The sequence below is a fragment of the Ciona robusta genome, chromosome 14 (assembly GCF_009617815.1).
Source record: "Ciona robusta chromosome 14, ASM961781v2".
Taxonomy (NCBI): Eukaryota; Metazoa; Chordata; class Ascidiacea; order Phlebobranchia; family Cionidae; genus Ciona; species Ciona robusta.
Window position 1 is genome coordinate 6,106,078 of NC_143248.1, and position 22,068 is coordinate 6,128,145.

General features: G+C 37.4%; 3 protein-coding genes across 5 annotated transcripts; all 3 read left to right on the forward strand.

Moving 5' to 3' along the window:
* The first annotated feature begins 482 nt into the window (after positions 1-482).
* Positions 483-11,399, forward strand: LOC149725432 (cytoplasmic FMR1-interacting protein 1 homolog). Its single transcript, XM_089892459.1, has 26 exons — positions 483-786; positions 964-1,143; positions 1,555-1,736; positions 1,968-2,086; positions 2,277-2,383; positions 2,872-2,976; positions 3,163-3,292; positions 3,534-3,631; positions 3,925-4,000; positions 4,474-4,643; positions 4,923-5,089; positions 5,236-5,383; positions 5,678-5,831; positions 6,080-6,236; positions 6,512-6,671; positions 6,959-7,072; positions 7,296-7,415; positions 7,504-7,703; positions 7,937-8,055; positions 8,313-8,425; positions 8,614-8,835; positions 9,261-9,428; positions 9,638-9,757; positions 10,009-10,127; positions 10,380-10,527; positions 10,761-11,399. The coding sequence occupies exons 1-26, from the start codon at positions 583-585 to the stop codon at positions 10,920-10,922; spliced, it is 3,762 nt and encodes a 1,253-aa protein (XP_089748585.1). The 5' UTR covers positions 483-582; the 3' UTR covers positions 10,923-11,399.
* Positions 11,387-13,817, forward strand: LOC149725433 (putative RNA-binding protein Luc7-like 2). Of its 3 annotated transcripts, XM_089892544.1 has the most exons (3): positions 11,637-11,856; positions 12,105-12,154; positions 12,244-13,817. In XM_089892544.1, the coding sequence occupies exon 3, from the start codon at positions 12,277-12,279 to the stop codon at positions 13,210-13,212; it is 936 nt and encodes a 311-aa protein (XP_089748670.1). In that variant the 5' UTR covers positions 11,637-11,856; positions 12,105-12,154; positions 12,244-12,276; the 3' UTR covers positions 13,213-13,817. The 3 variants fall into 3 exon arrangements, with proteins under 3 accessions (XP_089748671.1, XP_089748670.1, XP_089748669.1); XM_089892545.1 differs by lacking the exons at positions 11,637-11,856; positions 12,105-12,154 and adding an exon at positions 11,387-11,590; XM_089892543.1 differs by lacking the exon at positions 12,105-12,154 and having other exon boundaries at positions 11,638-11,856.
* Positions 13,818-14,009: 192 nt separating this feature from the next.
* On the forward strand, positions 14,010-21,042 carry LOC149725434 (uncharacterized). Its single transcript, XM_089892535.1, has 8 exons — positions 14,010-14,315; positions 17,023-17,185; positions 18,259-18,354; positions 18,557-18,593; positions 19,107-19,308; positions 20,057-20,220; positions 20,441-20,554; positions 20,815-21,042. The coding sequence occupies exons 1-8, from the start codon at positions 14,098-14,100 to the stop codon at positions 20,946-20,948; spliced, it is 1,128 nt and encodes a 375-aa protein (XP_089748661.1). The 5' UTR covers positions 14,010-14,097; the 3' UTR covers positions 20,949-21,042.
* Positions 21,043-22,068: the final 1,026 nt, after the last annotated feature.

Genomic DNA, 22,068 nt, shown 5'->3' on the forward strand with positions numbered 1-22,068 from the left:
TTTTACATAGACTAAAATTTTTAATATCCTTACTTAATTTTATTTTGGATCGAATTCCGCCTATTCCGCGCGTCTGTTCCGTGTTTTCCGCTTTCTTCCGTGTTGTGCTTCCCTGTCAATCAAACAGAGGCGTTGCTCATCCCCAAGTTGGACTTCATGACGTAAGTATGACGTACGTAAACAACGTGACGTCGTGGCAGAAAAATAAATAACTGCAGAAACTTGCGGAGCGACAGAAAATATAAAAAATGTTTTGTAGCACGAACTAACATATTGCAAACGTGCAAATTTTGTAATTTGTTTAAAATAGTATTATGAAAACCGGCAATATATTTTGTAAGTGATGAGTTTTTGTAGCAAGGCATGCCAGGAAGATGAGATGTTGTCCATTACGATATATCATAAACTAAATGCCAATCATTGCCTAGTTGAAAATACAAAGAATGTGTTTATTCTATGTGAGTGAGGTTCTTGTCGAGGACATGGGATTTACGTCTGTCAGTTTATTAATATTACTCAACACAAACAAACTTTGTTACAGAATCGTAATATTTGCAATCATATGTAGTTTATACAAGCAACATGACCAATGTAATGTTAGAAGATGCATTATCTAATGTTGATTTGTTGGAGGAGTTACCTCTACCTGACCAACAGCCATGTATTGAACCTCTGCCAACATCCCTTGTGTATCAAGCAAACTTCGATACAAACTTTGAGGATCGGAACGCTTTTGTAACGGGGGTGGCAAAGTACATTGAAGAAGCCACAGTTCACTCGAACATGGTAAGCTATGTATTTTGTGTGATGGTATAATTTACATCAATAAGTTACATACATGGGAACTCGTAGGCAAGCACGAGGTGTTTGAAACGGAACACCTGTGTTATGACGACTGTCGTTGCCCCGCCATGCGAAGATAAATAAGTTACATTCATTCATATATTGAAAATCTTCCCACAGAACGCGATGTTAGAGGAAGGCCACACATACGCAGTAATGTTGTACACCTGGCGTAGTTGTTCGCGTGCTATACCACAAGTTAAATGCAATGAACAAGCAAACAGGTCGGAGATTTATGAAAAGACCGTCCAAGTTTTGGAGCCTGAGGTTCAAAAACTGATGAAGTTCATGCATTTTCAGGTGCGTTTAAAGTATTAGTTTATGGGTTCTATATGGGTAAGGTACTTTGGTCTGACACATTATGTGGTAGCATGGCGAAAACAAGGTGTAAATGATTAAACTAGACGAAGTTGGTATTCTGTTAATCTCTGCAGTGGTTTGAATATCATATTTGCGTCCCCACTATTTATAGAGTAACTGATTAATAAATAAAAATCCATGAAACAAGATCCTACAACAAGGCACTCCATGGAACCTGGATTGTTCTATTACCCCAACACCCCCACAAATAATAACGTTCCTGTCCAACTCACAGCAATTACGGTAATGGACCAACTCTGGTCTAAATCTCAACCCTACAATAAGGACCTCGCCCATATACAATATACATATAATATATAGAAGTCTCACCAACCTAACACACATCTACAGAAACTTGCTGTTGAGAAGTTCATGGGGGAAGTGAAGCGTTTATGCCACCAGGAGCGTCGTAAAGACTTTGTATCTGAAGCTTACCTTCTTACACTGGGGAAGTTTATTAATATGTTTGCTGTGTTGGATGCGTTGAAGAATATGAAAAGCAGCGTCAAGAATGATTATTCCGCTTATAGGAGGTAATGTTGTGTTTACTTGAAACCACGAGCTGTTAAACCTTCCATAACTCCCCCAATACTGCCACCATTGCATGTGGTGGTCTTAAACAATACAGTTACGCCAATACCTCGAACCTAAAAAAGTTACTCACAATGTTACATACATGGTAACTTGGAAGTGGAAACGTGGTGTATACTGGAGAACAACCGTGCTATAGCAAATGTAGGAAACTTACACCTTTCATCTTACAGAGCGGCTCAGTTCCTTAAGAAAATGTCCGACCCGCAGTCCATACAAGAATCTCAAAATCTTTCAATGTTTCTCGCGAACCACGATAAAATAACTCAGTCGTTGAAACTATCTTTATCAGGTATGATGTCATAATGTTGTTTAGGATACCTTATTATTAGGTATAAACTGCCTCAGTTGGGTCTAGATGGTAGCACCCTGGGTGTTGGGGTAATCCTACATCCCAGGTCTCAGGTGTGCTTCACTGAAGACCTCACCCTTATAGAATAGTTGCTACATACATAATCTACCACCCACCATATTTACACCAGGTGTGAATGGATACGAGGAATTAATTTGTGACATCGTGAACATCAGTATGAATTATTATGAAAACAAGATGTATCTCATCCCATCTGAGAAACATATGCTGCTCAAGGTAAAGTTGTCTTTATATTTAATGGAGTTTAAACTGGGTTACCAATATAATATATAATGCACTTAGCACCTTATATAAGATTGCATTATAACCCTGAACGCACATACTTAGTGACTCAGCCAACCATACCAACCACTACACATACAATTGATACAACATATGTGGAATATCCGATTAAAACCAGGGTGCTAAGCATTGTACCGGGATACATTATTAGTACCCTGTATAACCCTGTTGTTGAGGGCCTACCACACCCAACACCACGCCCCCTACTTTGTATCAATTGTATGTTTACATGTATATATAGTTTACAAGTTTAACCCAGCCATATTACAGCTACATAATCCACTAACCCCATATTAAGCAGGTCATGGGATTTAGTTTGTTACTTAACCCACAACCCCCGTATACCTCTATATAACTGAACACCCATATATATATATATATATTAGCATGCCAGTATAACCAACCATCTTCACCATGCACAGGTCATGGGGTTTGGCTTGTTCCTCCTCAACAATAAAGACGTCAACATTTACAAACTGCACGACAAGAAGAGGTTGAACCTTACTAAGATTGATAAATTCTTCAAGGTAAGTCCCGCAATAATGTTTCAACCCATGCGTGATATTTTTATATAAAACTGATCTTATAAAAATTTGAATTAAAGTAAACCAAGCTGGTACAAAGCGGATGTAACTATTATACCAACACAACACTTGTGTCTAACTATCCCTGCCTCCCCTGTGTTTAAACTCTCAACAACCTTCAACCCCCAGCAACTACAAGTGGTCCCATTATTTGGAGACATGCAGATCCCTCTCGCTAGTTACGTGCAGAACATGACTGACTTTGAAGAAAACAAATCACGTTGGTCGTGCGCGAGTGCTAGTACGGTTACACCTACGGGTATATTTATGTTTGTTTTATAAGATATTTATGGAGCAACTATGGTCTAAACCTCGGACCCTTGTTTATTTTTATTTCTATGTTTAATGCTTGAATTATTAAGCTGAGTTAGTGTGGCTGAGATGCATTGTAATATGCAATATACATATTAAAATGTAGTGTGTTATGTGTGAAATATCACCAACATTATGACCTCTACCTTTGTAAAGTGTCGTCGTTTATAATTCGACCCACCATCCAGGTATCACCCCCCAGTACAACATAACGGAACAACTCGTGTCAATACGTGAGGAACATATCAAGTATACGAGTGAACTTGCGAGGCACAGCAATAATGAGGTTGGGGGGTTAAACTCACTTCATAATATATATGGTAGCGTTGGGGTAATGGGCCAACCCCGGCCTAAATCTCAGATCCCACGACCTCACCCATATAGAATAGAATGTGCATATACAATGTTGGGGTAATGAACCAACTCTGGCATAAATCCCAGGTCTTCGATGAGGACCTCACCCATATAGAAGTAACATGCCACCCAGGCACCTTAACATTATGCCTATGGGTAGCAGTGTGTGGATAAACAACAAACATAGCCGTATATAACACAGATATAACCCCTTATATACAACAGGTAGTGACCACCGTACAACGAGATCAACCGAGGTCTGATGCCGAGAGTGAAGAGTTGTATAAAACTGCTTTGAAAGGTAACGTTGTATTTCCCTGCTGTTAGGTGTCTATACAAACAAGCAGAGCCAAAGTATATTGCATTCACCACATTAATCAATGAGGTTCCCTATGTTTGACAACTATGAGTGTAACTGTATTTTAACAATGTCACCCCAGAGTTTACCCTGCTGTTAGGTGTCTATACAAACAAACAGAGCCAAAGTATATTGCATTCACCACATTAATCAATGAGGTTCCCTATGTTTGACAACTATGAGTGTAACTGTATTTTAACAATGTCACCCCAGATTTTACCCTGCTGTTAGGTGTCTATACAAACAAGCAGAGCCAAAGTATATTGCATTTAACACATTAATCAATGAGGTTCCCTATGTTTGACAACTATGAGTGTAACTGTATTTTAACAATGTCACCCCAGATTTTGTTAAACTTTAAAAACCAAACCCCATGGACATGCCTACAATACACTTCATGTACTTCCCCCCCACAGGCCTCCAACTTCTGCTGCGATGGAGTTCCCATGTGATGGAGGTTTACTCATGGAAGTTGGTCCACCCCACTGATAAATACAGCAACCCTGAGTGTCCCGATGACGCAGAGGAATATGAACGAGCTACAAGATATAATTATTCAAGCCAGGAGAAATATGCCCTGGTGGAGGTAGGTTTCATAATTTTCATTAATATACTTGGCTGCAACTTAATGGTTGTAACTCACTGTGGGTTTATTGTATGTTGAGTTCGACAGCCAAGCTTTTATTTGACACCTTTGCTTAACTAGTTTATTTCTATCATGTTTTACTAACTGTTGTTTTGCTGTTACATCCGTTCTCTTTTGTTATTACTAATATATAGCTAATGTAACTTTATGCACAAAGCGTTCATGATCATTCTCTGGCTATCTTGCCAATGTGTTTCAACCCCTAACCCCTCACACCAGGTGATAGCCATGATCAAAGGCTTACAAGTATTAATGGGACGAATGGAAAGCGTGTTCAATGAAGCGATTCGTTGCCATATTTACGGAAAACTACAAGACTTTGTTCAACTACGTTTGCGGGATTCGTTAAGGTATTCGATCAAGAAGAAAAAAAACCATGTGAAGAGGTGAGTGGCTTGTAGTAAGATATAACATCTTATATTTACCCTGGAAATTTAACTGATTTTTTTTTTAAATTTACGCAAACACTTCACCTAAAGTCAAAAAGAATGAAATCTTATATTTAATCACACTGTGTATTATGACATCACAGCATCATAAGTTCGGTGCGTGAGACGTGCGCTGATTGGTTCCAAGGATTCGAACCCCCCAACGATCCGGCGCTTAAGGGGGAGAAAGATCCAAAGACGGGGTTTCATATCGATGTGCCTCGTCGTAATGTGGGGCCTTCAAGTACACAGGTGGGTGGTGTGGTTTGGGTGGTATATATATTCAAGTACGCAGGTGGATGTGTTAGGGTGATAAATCCGTGCCCTTTGCTCAGTGGTGGGGTAGATGGTTGTGTTAGGTGCACCTAAATAATATGGTAATGGGGTAATAAGCCTGCATCCCAGGTCTAGTAACCGAAGAGTCAGATATTATAACAATGGTCACTGATAAGTTGCATCACCCTGGGTGTTGGTGTAGTTGTCTCATGTGGTCTTACTAAACCCCGTACATGCACAACCACAATATATAATAACCTTCCCCCCCAGTTATACATGGTTCGTACGATGCTTGAATCTCTGATAGCTGAGAAAAGTGGAACAAAGAAAGCCCTTCGTACATTACTTGACTCGCATACTATCGAAGCTATTGAAAAGTTTCATCGGGATTCGTTCTTCTACGCATCGTTACTGGAGTTTAGTGGTAAGCGGGTTGTATGGATGAAACTTGTTTATCCTGACAGGGTAGGGTAATGACAGTCGTTATAACAATGGGTTTTGTATAAAAGTTTGGGTGACATTTCCCAGGCTCCCTAACATTACACTTTATGTCCTCAGTTACTGATATTGAGACCTAAGTACTTTGCATGCATGAACATAACACATTTTCAAAGAAGTATTTTTAAAATATAAAGATGTTAAATCAATTGCAAATAATTCCTTATATTTTAGAAACTTTACAAGAATGTTGCGAACTTTCCCAACTATGGTACCGCGAGTTCTACCTCGAGTTAACAATGGGGAGGAGAATCCAATTTCCAATCGAGATGTCGTTGCCATGGATACTTACCGACCATATATTAGATAAGAAGGAACCTTCCATGATGGAGTAAGTTGGTGTTATCATTGTTGTTCATAATGTATTTAAATGGGAACTTAGTTTGTGTCAATAATATATATTACATCGTTTGTGTTTTCATATTTGCTTAGTTACTTTTTAAAGTCACACTACCTATTATAATAATATCAAGACTCTAAAAGAGCAGTGATACTCATTAAAAACACGATCAGGACATATTATTTTAGTGCTTACGATATTCATCTTACCCCAACATTAAATATGAACCTTTGAAACATAACTTAGAACATAATTCATTCCACCAGGTTTGTGTTGTACCCACTTGACTTGTACAGCGACAGCGCACATTACGCACTCACTAAGTTTAAGAAACAATTCCTCTACGACGAGGTTGAAGCCGAAGTCAATCTGTGTTTTGATCAGTTTGTTTACAAGTTGTCGGATCAAGTGTTCGCTTATTATAAGGTGGTTGTTAGTAAATACATTCGGTGTTTAAGACCATTAACCTTTCATTGCTTCTTTAAAAGAAAAACATCATGTTTTTCACTGTTTTAAGTGGAAATTTCAAACTTTTATATTAGCACAGCATGTAGGGATAGTTGGACACATAATCCTATAAAACTAATTTGCTTCCAATGTAATAATGCAATGCAGAAACTTCCAGGGTTTGGCGCATATGCCAACATGTACCTTTCATATATGCATATCCAAGCCACAACCCACCCACCCCAAACTAACCCCCCCACCCACAGCACTTAGCAGGTTCGATGTTGCTCGACCAAAACTTCCGTCAAGAATGTGGGGCAAACATACCGTACATGCCGGCCAACAAGTATGAGACACTGCTTAAACAACGACATGTTCAGGTAAGACTTTATTATTAATTCATTCCTTTCGTAAACTATTTCAATGACATTTTAATCATGTTTGGCAGATTTTTTTCTAAACTATTTATTTAATGTTGTATTTTGTGTATTTCATGTGACACTTAACAGGCAACTCAGCGTCTGTTTGTAAATTCCACCTTAATGTTATATCTCCTTCACAATGCTACCCCCAACCCCACATTAACCCCCACTCACCCCCCAGCTCCTGGGTCGTTCCATTGACCTGAACCGCCTCATCACGCAACGTGTACAAGTAGCCATGCACAAGTCGGTGGATCTTGCTATTGGAAAGTTTGAGAGTGGTGATATCACTGGGATCATGGTAGGTTGCTTTAAACTGCCTTCTTCTCTTAAACTGCCTTAGATTTTTGACACTTTTCCCCCAGTTACACAACACACATAATTTACAGGAGCTTGAGATGTTACTTGAAGTGAATCGACAAACCCACAAGTTGTTATGCCAACATCTTACTCTGGATAGTTTCAGCTCAATATTAAGGGAAGCCAACCATAACGTATCGGCACCTTATGGCAGGATTACATTGCATGTGTTCTGGGAGCTTAATTATGATTTCTTGCCAAACTATTGCTACAATGGATCCACTAATAGGTTAGTTTGGGGTTTGCAACAAGTCCATGGTGATCTAGTATGTGGGCGAAGTCCTTGTCATGGGACCTGAGGTTTAAGCAGGAGTTGCCCATTACCCCAACAACCAGGTTACTTAAACATAAATAAATGAGCTTTGTCACTCAGTCACCACCCATGTTCTGTATTACACTTTGTGTCTGTTATGTGCATTAACGCCCCCAACCCCTTTGTTACCCACCTCACCCCCCATCCAGGTTCGTTCTCACCCCGATGACTTTCTCACAAGAACTGACCCGCGACAAACCCCCCAACGTTGCCCACCATTATTTATTCGGGTCTAAACAACTAAACATCGCTTATAAGGAGATAGCAGGTACGTGGTGTTTGTTGTGTTCAACATGTTTTGTGTAATATGGGACTTGCTATCATTTTCTTCGATTGCCTCATTTCGAATTAATTAAAAAATAATTACAGAATTATATAACCGTATATTTACTACTCTAAAAAGGAGTGTTGTTAATTGTTAAAACACGATCAGGAATTTGGGATATTGGCGTCATTAATACTTAAAAACTGAGTAGACTTGGCGAAACATCTGCTATATTATAATGAGTCTATACCAACATACAGGTCTGTACTCTGGTTTCGTCGGCTTCCCTCACTTTGCTGCTATATGTCGGTTGATTGGATACCAAGGAATCGCCGTGGTTATCGAGGAACTTCTTAAGATTGTTAAAAGTTTGGTGAGTTGTGTTGTTACATACGTGGTTACTTGTAAACGAACACGAGGTGTATGAAACAACACAAGGCCTTCCTTTACCAAACATCCCAATGATATCTTGCTTTATATCAAACAAAACACTGGTACGTGTTAAATCTCCTATCACAATAATTTCTAATACTTTAAATATATTTTACATTTAAACCCCAGTTACAAGGCACCATTCTACAATACGTTACCACCCTACTTGGGGTGATGCCACCCATATGTAAGTTACCCCGGTTCGACTACGGCTCACCCGGTGTGTTGGAATATTACCAACATCAACTGAAAGACATCATCGAATATTCGGAACTTAAAACACTTGTGTTCCAAAACTTCCGAGAGGTCGGGAACGCCCTCTTGTTCTGTTTGATGGTCGAACAAAACCTGGTAAGTTTGTGGTGGGGCTGCTTACACAGAAGTAATATTTGTCTGTTGTGTGAATTCTTATGTAGTTGTATATCCCATGTCTCTACAAATACAGACTCGGGGGAAACACCCAGAGATCTTTAAACAGGGAAACCTTACTTATACTGTGTTATTTGGAGATATTAATATATGCTATAAGTCCAATACTATTTACTACCACTTGAACCGGAGGTTTAATGGCTTATAAAAGATGTAGAATACGATGGACTGGCATACAATCTCCATGCTTTGCTTGGCTAAAACTAAAAGTAGTGTTAGGATATTTATAAATCCCCGTCCCATAAATCATGAAATAATCTGCAGCCTGCCAAATACAAGGCTTGCAAAGATACAATTAATGTTTAAAATAATTATTTCTTGACACAACTTATTGTTCACCCCTACAGAACCAAGAGGAAATATGTGACTTATTGCACGCCGCTCCGTTCCAAAACATAATTCCTCGGCCCCATGTTAAAGAAGGGGAGAAACTGGATGTGAAAGTTAAGAAGTTGGAAACGAAATACAATTCACTGCATCTGGTGCCGATTATTGAAAAGTTTGGAACTCCACAGGTACGTGGGGGGAGGGGGGTGTGGGGGGTTATGGGGTGGGGGGGTGTAGGGGGTTTGTTTGCACAAGATTTTTCTTCTAATGTTTGTTTTATTTTTCTCATGTATACAGATAAACAATATTACTATAGTTATATAACACATCACATTCCCCATTAGTGCTGTAGGTGTCTATACCATGTGTTCAGTTACATCATACGTTCCCTCCACAGCAAATAGCGATAGCCAGGGAGGGCGACTTACTTACACGAGAAAGATTATGTTGTGGATTATCCATGTTCGAAGTCGTGTTGAACCGAGTCAAATCATTTCTTACGGATCCTGTTTGGAAGGTTGGTGCATGTTAGATAACTTATATAATATATCATAACATTACTGGTTGATAAAATTATAAACAACATTCCAGTGTCTTGCTTCACCTTGGTCACTTTTTATTTATATTGGATTTATTTAATAATTTATACAAAAGTTATTTTATTAATGAAGCAGGGGCACCAACCATAGAATATTAAGAAAGACCACGTAGACTTACGGTGTCTAACACATTGGTGTCTAACAAGTAATACTTCCCCCCCACACACAGGGCCCCCTACCCAGCAATGGGGTGATGCACGTGGACGAATGCACGGAGTTTCACCGTCTATGGAGCGCAATACAGTTCGTTTACTGCATCCCTGTGCGGGAGAATGAGTTCACCACAGAGTAAGTAGCAGTGTTTATAATAATAGGGGGATGCTCTTTGTATTCATAATTATTATTGGGACAGATAACATTATTGTATAACAGCATAACGTTTGAATCAGCAGATTCGCTTTTATAATTGTTGTATAAATTGTGGCACAATAATGCGTATTAAACATCTCTAAACTAACTGTTCACAGCAGTAGCGTTTTTGCTGTTTATTTGTTCCTGCAACAACATAGTAAGCTATAGATAACGTTATCAACCACATAGGATATTGTTTGGTGATGGATTGCACTGGGCAGCTTGTTCTATAATGACGTTGTTACAACAAGAGAAAAGGTTCAATATACTTGACTTCTCGTATCATATAATGAAGGTGCAGAGATTCGATGAAAGAGATGAAGTTATCAAGCAAGTGGTGAGTTCCGGGGCTGTTGGGGTTGTGGGGTGTTTTAGATGTATAGGAAGTAGAATTTTGCTTTATTGTTGCTATGCCCCTTTATCATGTACGTAGACTGGCATCGTATGGCTAACAATTTGGACAACCCATTAACCACTGGGTTGACGCAATTGCCGTTGGTCTTATCTCACCAACGCGGCCACCACTATATTCACAAAACAAAACTTTTAATTTCTTTATTTCGTTTCCAGCCTTTGAAGAAATTTGTTGAGCGAGTCCGTAAGTTTCAAATCTTAAACAACGAGGTGTTTGGGATCCTCACAAAGTATTTGAACCCACCCACAAGCACTGGTTCACCCATGGAGAACGTGAGGTGCTTTCAACCACCCATACATAGCTCTGTTATGCGATAATGGATGGAAATTTGAGAAAAAGCAAAAAAATGGTCAAAAAATAAAAATTCGAGAGAATGACAAATTTTGTCAAAAATGTTTAAAAAACTTTATTTTTATTTTTGTCAAATCTTTGTAAAAGAGTATTGTTTAACATAGATTATTAAATGAACATTAAAAAACTAAAAACGGTTGGTTTCTGACCAAAAACTGAATAAAAGTCCCTGTTATCTGTAATATCATCATTGTAGTTGTTTTGTTTAATAACTCCTCTGTATAATAATGATGTTTATCAATCAAGTGAAATTATATTTACCAACTTTCGCAGATAATTTATGTTTGAATATTATTGTGTTGTTTCACGTTATCATGTATTATATGTGTTAATATTACGCAGCTATCTTTGTATATTATGTAAACTGCGTAATCATTTATATCTTGCTGAAGTGAAACAACAAGAAGCAGACAATGCCTTGAATAAATGTAATGTCTGTTGTAGCTTATGTTTACACTTAACTTTATTAATTAAACAAGGCCTAATATTTATTTTATTGAATATTATATATAGTTGTAGATGTATTAACCTAAACAACTGTAGCAACGTTTGATGGTAAGCTTGCATTACATTTCAACCAACATTCCAGGCCCCACCACTTTCTATCCTACAGTCTGTCAAAACATAGACTTCGGTGAGAATTAAAATAATGTTTTTTATTCAGTAAAATTACTTTTTTATATATATTTTACCGCGACTCCCCGATCAAACATCGATTAAAAATATAATTTTATGAATAAATTTACCGCCGGATTTTCTATTTCTATGTTAGAGCAATTATTTATTAGTTTTTGGGGTGAAAGTTTTTTTGATTTTTTTCTTGGTTGTAAATACAAAACAAGGATGTAGCGGTATATGAACAGATAAAAAGTTGTTTTATTAATGGAGAATCTACAATATGTATGTCATTAAGGTGTTTTTGTTATTAAATGTGTTACAAGTTATGTATTCGTGGTAATGTGTTATATATTAGTGTTCAATGTTATAGGCATGTTATGTAAAGCAGTTTAAAGACAGTATTAGGTAGAGCTACTAATTAATTATTGTGTCATTTATGCTTTAAAAAAGACTAATTAAGCCAAAATAATATTGTCAAAAGTATATGTTGCATATTAAAACATTTTTATATATCAATATATGTTTACTAGAAAATGTTTTATGCGGCCAGTGAAGTATTCCTCTACTACATCGTGTTTTGGTGGGTAGTGAAGTGTTTGGATTATTCATTTCATAAATATTATTCTTATATTGTTTTCACTGGAAATAAATAAATGATTTTTTTTCCAGAATGATAGAAAGTTTGCGTTGAAATAATCAAAGATGTCGGCACAATCTCAGATGAGAGCGATGTTGGATCAACTAATGGGAACCCAGCGCGATGGTACCGGGTCAAAGTCGCTCCAGTTTGACGATGATTCGGTTTGTAAAACTTTCCTACTGGGTTGTTGCCCCAATGATATTTTATCCGGGACGAGAGCCGATATCGGGGATTGTAGGAAAGTTCACGATCTCGCGTTGAAAGCTGATTACGAGATGGCTTCGAAATCGAAAGATTATTTCTATGATTTTGACGCGTTCGATCATCTGAAAAGTTTTATTTCCGAAACGGATCAAAAGATTGAGGTTTCAAAGAAAAGACTCGCCGAGCAACAAGCAGAAGTGTCGGCCGAGGTTCAGGGCAAAGCTACCACGGTTCAAGACTTGAACGAACAAATCCGAAAACTTCTTGTTAAAGCTGAGGAGCTTGGTATGCAGGGGGAGATTGAAGAATCAAAAACTGTTTTAAGCGAAGTCGAAAAAGTTAAAATATTGAAACAAGAGGCAGAAGAAGCCTACAAGAACTCGATGCCTGCTTCAACTTATCAACAACAGAAGTTAAGAGTTTGCGAAGTTTGTTCCGCGTATTTGGGACTTCATGATAATGATTGTAGGTTGGCGGATCACTTTGGGGGGAAACTACACGCGGGGTTTATTCAGATCAGGTTAAAGTTGGATGAATTAAAGAAGAAAGTCACCGAGAGGAAAAGTGAGTATGAGGCTGTGTTGTTAACGAGGAGAATGCAACAAAAGGAGAGAAATGGGGAAGAAAGAAGAAGAAGAGAGAAGAGATATTCACCGAGTCATAGAAGAAGGCACGATGGTTACAGATCACGTAACTCGAACCGGAAATCTCGTGAAAGATCACGAAGTCGCTCACGTGATAGATCATATAAACGAAGATCATCCCCTTCTCGGTCACGAAGGTCACGATCATGAGATAATAATGCGTCATGTGATGTAACAATGGTGTAGCTCCACCTACGATTTTCGTTGAAATCTTGGAGATATATAAGATTTCTATGCGGATTGAAATGTTTCAAAAAAAATCAGAAACCAAAATGTCAAACTCTTTATTTTCCAATTTTGCTACAAATTTTAAAGATTTCTTTTTAAAGAACCCAATACAATATATTATCATTTTAATGGTGAAAAATTCCAATCCCCAAAAGTCAAATTCGTTTTTTTAATATTACGTTCCAAATGTTTAAAGATATCAGCGAAACCTGTATACCATGTTTTGTAAATACATTGGTTTTGATTACAACAAAATATTTTCTATCATGTCCCACAGATTGTGTGTGTTGTGACAAATATAGATGTGGTTGGTTTGTGTATGAACAACTGCATCATGTATGTTGTGGCTTTATACATCATTAGTGCGAGTGCCACACACTTTGTATTCCTATATATGCATGTTTAAAGGTAAAGGAATATTCTGCAGAATATTTTATACACAAAATCCCCTATTGCTAAACTATGGTAAAGTAAGATTGATTTTACAAAAAAATTGGTAAAAAATAAATACACACAAGATGCTGCTATGATAATGTTAAATTATTGAGTAGATGTTTACAGCTGAAATGCGTTAATATGGTTTTAAGATCCATTTTTTAAGTAGGGGAAATAAATAGATCAAAGGCGATCGCCTGAATTACTCCTCGTTGTAGTCCAGGGGCGACCGTGAAAAGCGCGTCACGACACCGCTTGAATCGTTGTGAACGTTAAGTTGGCATGGCAAATAAAAAAAATCTTGTAAATTCAGGAATTTAAAAAAATGTTCGTTTTTTCGTGAAGATTTTGTACAGTAGGGGTTTGCTTATTATGAAAAAAGGTCAACCTGTTGTGACAGCGAATCATGTAGCAGACGATGATTTAAACCAATGTTCGGAATCCCAGTGTATGATCCACGCTCATTATGTTTTACAAATATTACAAATTCACCGCAAAAGTGGAATGTTTTGTGATATTTTAGTAAGGACAAACGACCAAACATTTCACGCCCACAGGTCCCTTCTTGCCGCATGCAGTTTGTATTTTAGGTGAGTTTTTGTGGGTTTTATATAAACTTATATTTTAAATTGTTTAAATGGTGGAAGCCGCAATATTTGTAAGAACTATCCGTTGCTAAGTTGTATTTCTCGCCAAAATTACTTCACAGTGATTATAAAGCGAGCCCACAAATCTTAAATCCACCACAATTTCAATAATGTTAAATGCTCCCCCCACATAAGTCTATATTTGCATATGACTGTTTAACTTAAAAAAAAAACTCTGGTGTTCGTGTCGAAAATTAAATTTAAAAATGCGCAAAAACATGCTTCGTCACCGTAATTCGTCTGATTTGCGTAAAGTTAACGATTTATTACGTCATAATCGCGGTCTGTTACGTCACAATAGTGGTATATTACACAGGTTACAAGACGGCATAGCCTTTTTTCCCCACTGTTTTAACGTAGTATTCAACCTTGGTTTAATTCATAACGGCTGGTGTGGAAAATACGGTGACGCAGCGCGATTTTGCACATTTTCAAAGTTAGTTTTCGACACGAACGCCCAAGTTCTTTAAAAAAAAGTATACAGTGGGTATCAGTGAGACCTAAGGAACATTTTGAAACCAAAATTTCAGGTGGCCACCAGCTAAAGGATTACCCATAAACTCGTGTCCAGAGGCCATTGGAGCTTAATATATTAATATATATATATCCATAGGCGGATCTAGGATTATTCTGACGGGGGTGTTCGCAAGAAAATGTTTAACTAATAGTTGAAAAGCGCCGTATTAATATGTGCATAAATCAACCCGTAAGTTTTAATTCACCACTTGCATTTGCCCGCGGTAGCAACATTAATCTATGCTACGCGTAATAAAGTCATTATTTACGCAGGATTTACTCAGACAAGCAGAATGTTTGTTACGTCATAGTAGGGATTCACACGTTGATTATTTACGTCATAATACCGACTTTCGTATTCAAATTTTGCCGCACAGGAGCTTTTTAACTAACTATAACCAAACGTTCGTTGTTTCACGTTCATATTAATTGCCACAATATTTTGTTACATCACTTATAGTTGCAACACCGGTTAAGCAGACTTAAAACATAATACGATACGCATATTTCTGGAAAGTCTGTTACTATTTTTTGCTTACGCGAGTTTGGTTTACTCTCTCTATTACTGCATGAGAATTCAGTAAAACAAACAATATTACTGCAATACTGCTAAACAGACAATGTTTTATCCCTGCATTGCATTCTAAACGATTTAGGCCGTAAAAATCGACTTAAATCTGTTCCAGAAGCATTGCTTCTTTATATTTACGATGTTTTCCTCAGCCAAACAGTGTATTTGTTAGGAAATAGTAAGGATTCACACGTGTATTCATTGCATCATAATAACGATTGTTTGACCTGGCAATTGATTACGACATAATAGCAATTCACACGTCGATTGTTTGCGTCATAATAGGGACTCACACGTTCATTATTTAGCTTGCAGGTGCTTAAAACATGTTGAATGTATGCTTTTTCACGTTTGCCATTAAGTAAAGGATTGTCTCGTTTACGATGAATACTTTCTACGAACGTAAACGCAACAAGCATGTGAATTAAATGTGTGTTTAGATAAAGCTTGGTGGCCACTGGTCAGACCGATTTCGCCACTATAGATTCAAGCTTTAATTTTGGTTATAACAGCAGGTAATCGCAGATTTACCGTTCCTGTAGTGGTAATCCTTTAGCTGGTGGTCACTGGCCACCTAAAATTTTGGTTTCAAAATGTTCCTTAGGTCTCTGCACTGATACCTGCTGTCTAATTTTTTTTTTGAAAAAACTCGTGCTTTCGTGTCGAAAATTAACATTGAAAATGCGCGAAATCGAGCTGCGTTACCGTATTTTCCACACGAGCCGTCATGAATTAAACAAAGGTTAGATTATTACATCATAGAATGCGTATTGTTACGTTTAATTTCTACGTTACAGATAACGTAATTTGTTAGGGGTTAGGGCATGGGGGTTAGGGCAGGCTGTAACGTCCCGTAACGTGCGTAATATAACACTGTTGTGACGTAACATACCGTGATTGTGACGTAATAAATCGTTAACCTTACGCAAGTCAGACGAATTACGGTGACGAGGCATGTTTTCGCGCATTTTCAAAGTTAATTTTCGACACGAACGCCCGACTTTTTCGCAAAAAAAATTAGAGAGCAGGTATGAGTGAGGCCTATAAAACATTTTGAAACCAAAATTTCAGGTGGCCACCAGCTAAAGGATTACCTTCTGTAGTTTGGCTCGCCAGACGAGTGATCTTTTCGTTAGCATGTAGATATGCATACAATAATATAGATAACGATTGCAACAAGTTGCGCAATCAGTAACAGAGATTTAAGCAGTATTGTAGTTGATTATGAGTCACGGAATTTTGATTTTAATTAACTACAAACGATCGTTACTTTGACGCGCGCCGTTTTTCGTTTAGAGCTACGTAACGAAAATATGTATAAAATATCTGAGGGGGGTGTTCAAACACCAAACACCCCCCTCTAGATCCGCCACTGTATATATCAATATTATACAACTCAAATGTAATGACACTGGGTCACCCTTGTATTTTAAATGATAGGCAACTGCATGATATAAAATATATTTCCAAATAGAAACTGATAAAGAAAGTATAAGTGAACAAGGATATACAAGGTAATAGAAACAACATTAACATATAAACACTAACACCCCCCCCCCATAGAAGCAACTTACCCACCGATCCAAACAACCAAGTTTACGAAGTCGTTCTACCTCAAGTTACATCAGTTGGATTCGATGTCCTGCTTAACTACATGTATACCGGGATCCTTGGGATTAACAGTGAAAATATTAAGGATGTTATTTCGGGAGCTATGGCTCTTAAGGTAGGTATTGATATATATATATAGGTGTTATATATAAAGCATAAAAATGTAAAGATAGAATCCTACATTGTCCAATGTTAACCAATATCCACTATCTTCTACCAAAAGTAATAAACTAAAACAGTAGACCAACCAAAACCAAATACTCAGTGAAACATTGCAGTATATGCACATATTTGTTGCCTACTGAGTTCTAACATTTGCTAAAGTTAGGTAAATTGTGTATTTGGGTTATAACAATTAATCCAAAAGTTATCGAGTTATAACATTTAAAAGTGAGACCTTTTGTGTATGCCGGGTAAAACATGGTTGTATTTATTTATAGCATGTGGTAAAGTTAAGTAATTTTGGGTATTTGCGAATTCAAAATTAAACATCCATCAATTATCCAACCACATAGGGTGTACATTCATTTTAGCTTGCTTTGTTTGAAAGTAATTTGATATTTGTGGTTAATTTGTTGAACAAAAGATTTCACTTTCAATTCAATCTCCTTCCAAAGTAATCGGTGTTGGATTACTTTGGGTGTTTCACGTGTTTATTGTGTGTTGCAGTGTACCTACCTGGGAGGGGGGAATGGGTTACAGGCACCATTTTAAACACAGGGGAGGCAGTGATAGTTAGACACACAATCTTGTAAAACAAATCTAACTTATTGGTTGAACTTGTCATGTTTACGGATTAATGTGGTGTAAAAAATCCAGAGATGCCTCGCCTATGGGGAGCGTTTTACCCTCCCATTATACTTGAATATTCCCCAATATCCAGTAATTACATCATCATTGTGATGTCACAGGAAGCATGTTATTTAATTGTTCCGTTTGGGAAACTTAACGGAATATATTCCACCAACCCACCCCCACGTAATGTTATCATAATCAATATGCTGATATGGCTACCGGGAATTCCGAATCTGCCTGCCGTATAAAAGTCAATTGGTAGAAAACGTTAACTTTATTGTCCCAACATATTATCTGTTGCATGGAAAGAGATCACCAAGGTTTGTGGAAACATTAGGAAAATTAAACTTTTTAAATAACAAATTCCTGATATTTCATATTTCCATTGTTTAGATGACAAACGTGGTAGAGACTTGCTATCAGTTTGTTAATTCATCGCAATATATGGAAACAGATCAAATGTACGAATACGAACAAAACAATCATATGGTAAGTTTGTAGCTCGACCTGGGGCATGAAGGGGATGGTTGGGAAAATATTTCAACTCATTTGTTTAAAATAGGTTTGGTTTGCTATTTAAATTAATGTCTTGTCCAAAAAACAATAGGATTGGACTTATAATACACCTGGTAGCAACACTGTACTTGCAATATATATTTCATCTTCTAATAATAATGTTAATATATCACAGAGCACAGATTCCGACGCCACTATGTTTCATGATCAAAGTAAGGTGTTGTTTATGTTTCTACAAATATTATATTCAACTTTATCTATTACCTGTGGTATATAATGTAATGGATCTCATCCAGCACTCATATTGTTGGATGATTCTCGATACATTATAACAAAATACACCAAGTGTTACTAAATACGTAGCAAACAAAATTGAGTCCAACTAATGCTGCAAGAGTGCTTGCTTCTAAACCAAAGCTTACGAGTTCTAAGACTTGATGCCACCATTGTGGACGTTTGTACCCTTGAGAAAGATACTTAACAGCAATTGCTCCAACTCAGCAGTGATCACTAATAATAAGTTGTATAAACTGTGAGCCATACAGAAAACATTCACCCACAAAGTTATATACGTGGTTGTAGTAACTTTTCTCAGTCTTTCGGCTTCGGTAGGCACGAGGTGCATGCAACAGAACACCCGTGTTATAACTCCTATAGTTTCCCCACAACAACTAGGATAAACAGTTTACACCCAATTCATCCAACAATCAACCAACATATTGCAGACAAACTATCGGATCAAATGCACGACGAGGCCCCCGTTGATGCTTCCAGTGCTCCCCTGGATTTAACTAAACCCCGGTCCAGTGATGCCGGTCATGCATCGGATAATATTACCATCATTAATGTTGTGTCAACGGCAACCGAGAATGGCAGCACTGGTTCATCCAATGACAGGGAAGCTACCAATAAGTTTAAAGAGAAAAGGTGGATTGTTTAACATAATATAAATAAGTTTTCGACTATTCGTGTGTATTGGTTATTTATAATCTGAACTGGCTGGCTGAGGTTTTACATAATATACCAAACGCCATAAGTTTCCGCAACCCTTCTTTTTATTTGTTTGAATACGATAGCGAAGATTAAAATAATTAAAACAACAAAGGGAATTAGCAACAAAGTTACAGTCGATAAAACAGGCTACGGGTGAAACTACTTAAGGAAAAGTTTAAATAAATCTGCCAACCCAATCTTCCATATAACGGTTAAGCCATCATGTCGTTCAATAAATATTTGTTGTTTTACCTTTATTGCTTCAAATAACGATGGCTATGCACGTTTCCTATGTGTTGCATTTGTTGTGCATGTTGTTAACCTAACACTTATTGTGATGAATTGGATGATTTATAGTAAAGTGGGTGTCGGACTTGGGTGTTGAATGCGGGTGTGGCAAGGTCAACGCACTTGGTATTTATAATAATCTAACACAAATAATGTCACTTCTTTCAATTTAATCATATCATAGGTGTCATTTCAAAGTAGGTGATTGCATGCGTTGAAGTAAACTTGTCAATATTTACGATGTATATTGTTAATGATGTTTGATGAAAGATTAAAATTAACAAACTAGGCAGTTGCAACACACCTTGTCAATCACTCAGTTGTAACTAAACATGAAGTCTTGTATGCTAAGTATGCGATCAATTCATAAATATATCTTATATATTTATCATAGAAATCCTAAATCGGAGAGTGAGTGGGTTGAATCGACGAGTTTGTCTCGTAAACCTCGTCGTACCACTGGGGGGCAGAAGTGTTTATGGCCGGGGTGTGGACGGCACTTCCGACATCGGAATATTTACGAGGAACATCAGAGGTTACATGAACTTGGTGTGTCAGGTGAGAGAGGGGGGAAGAAGGGGATGTGAGAGAGGGGGGAAAAGAAGGGAATTAGTAAGTGTGTAAGAATGCGAGATAATTGTACATATAGAGTTATTACAGGTTCCGGCCTAAATCTTATGTCCCATGCCATGCTGTAGGACCTCACCCATATAGAAATGCAGAACAAAAAATACTACGACCTCTAACTGCCATAATAATAATAATAATGTTTTATTAGTTACCCAACTGCACAAATGTTACATGGGGGCTCGCGTGAAGAAGACGGTTCGTCAACGCTTGGATGATCTTCGGTATAGTGGGCCAACCAATGGGAGGGCAGCTAATACTTCAGGTGGGTGGGTATTGGGGGAGTTTATAGATGGGAAAATATGAGGAAGAGCTTTAGTTAATAAACGTGGCTGTTGAACCCAATGTATGGTGGGCATTGACTTGTTAAAATTCAAATTCTACATTATTTGTTTATTTAAACAAAGACTGATGATGTCATTTTTGATTGAATATATTTATCATGGTTAAACTGTCGTTGAAACTGATTTTGTTTGCTATGTATTTTAACGTTTATTTAAATTTAAATTTAACAAATTTCTTCAGAACTTGGACCCCCACCCCTTGACGGCATGGGGGTTTCCCCCCACGTGATACTCCCTGAGCCAACACTTGGGGGGCCAAGTCACACAAAATCCAATTCGGGCGTCACAGGCGACCCGAGTACAAAGTGTAGCTAATATTTAGCACATATGTAAACTATGTAGATATGTTTTCATGCTGGTACTAATTGTCCATCATTTGTTTTTAATCAAAATAAAACACAAAGCCGTATTTGGTCCGTGTTAAGGTGTAAACATGGTTGAACTACTGTAAGCTGTCATTTATTTTAGTAACACAACATGAAATTGTATCATCTTTGAAATTTTGTAATTATTTTTACACAACATTAATGTTATTATTTCTTCGAATACGATAGCGAAGATCAAATGATTTAAAACAACGAAGAGAAGGAAATTAGCAGCAAAACTGCAGATATTAGAACACGCTATCATTAGAAAATACCGAAGAAAAAGTGTAAAATAAAAGTTTGGCTGCAAAACCCAACATACAATAAACTCAGTTAGCTTTGAACCCACGCATTAGGCGTGGTTGACAATGCAAGGGATCAGTGACTTACTATGTCTCGCATATTGAGTGACGCACCCTTTTCAACTTAACGAATGATCGACGGTATTTTGTGGTTTGGGTAACCAAGGTCGGAGTATTAACAGCGATAGAAGCACAAGCATTGTTTCGTAAGAGGCTGGACCGTTACACCCTACAAACAATACAATGTAATGAATCATTCAATTAAACAACATAATCGTAGGAAAAACGTCGGATCACTCTAGCTAGAGCATTTCTCTATACATTAAACAATACCGCTTTTGGTAAATGGAAGTCCCCACAAAGTTACATAAGCTGTATTTACCCATCTGCTTTATAATGGCGGCCAAACAATGTCTCCCGACCGCGGCTAGCTCTGTTGACATTAGATAAGTTATCGCATTCAGTTTTCCAGGACAATGAGTTCCTGTATTTACTCGCCAACCGTTAACGTACTCACCACATATTTGAATAGTTTTAATTAAAATATAAGCGAACACATACGTATGCAAATATGAGTTAAAATTTAAATAACAACTTAACATTTTTTTGTCTTACTAAGTTGTAATTACTTGGTTTCAAAACTTTTAACTCTTTCTTCGCTGTTTAAATTGGCCACAAACAAAGGGAAGATGGGACACCTTTGGCACATATTTAATCCAAATATCCTGATCGTATTTTAAACAGTTCGCAAAAGCCCATGGGCGTCGT

Coding starts and splice junctions, on each gene's coding strand:
- LOC149725432 (XM_089892459.1), top strand. CDS start 583: ATGACCAATGTAATGTTAGAAGATGCATTATCTAATGTTGATTTGTTG. Junction 7,073..7,295: donor TTAAACAACGACATGTTCAG/GTAAGACTTTAT, acceptor CTCACCCCCCAG/CTCCTGGGTCGTTCCATTGA. Junction 9,758..10,008: donor TTACGGATCCTGTTTGGAAG/GTTGGTGCATGT, acceptor CCCCACACACAG/GGCCCCCTACCCAGCAATGG.
- LOC149725433 (XM_089892545.1), top strand. CDS start 12,277: ATGTCGGCACAATCTCAGATGAGAGCGATGTTGGATCAACTAATGGGA.
- LOC149725434 (XM_089892535.1), top strand. CDS start 14,098: ATGAAAAAAGGTCAACCTGTTGTGACAGCGAATCATGTAGCAGACGAT. Junction 14,316..17,022: donor GCATGCAGTTTGTATTTTAG/GTGAGTTTTTGT, acceptor CCCCCCCCATAG/AAGCAACTTACCCACCGATC. Junction 20,555..20,814: donor GAGGGCAGCTAATACTTCAG/GTGGGTGGGTAT, acceptor AAATTTCTTCAG/AACTTGGACCCCCACCCCTT.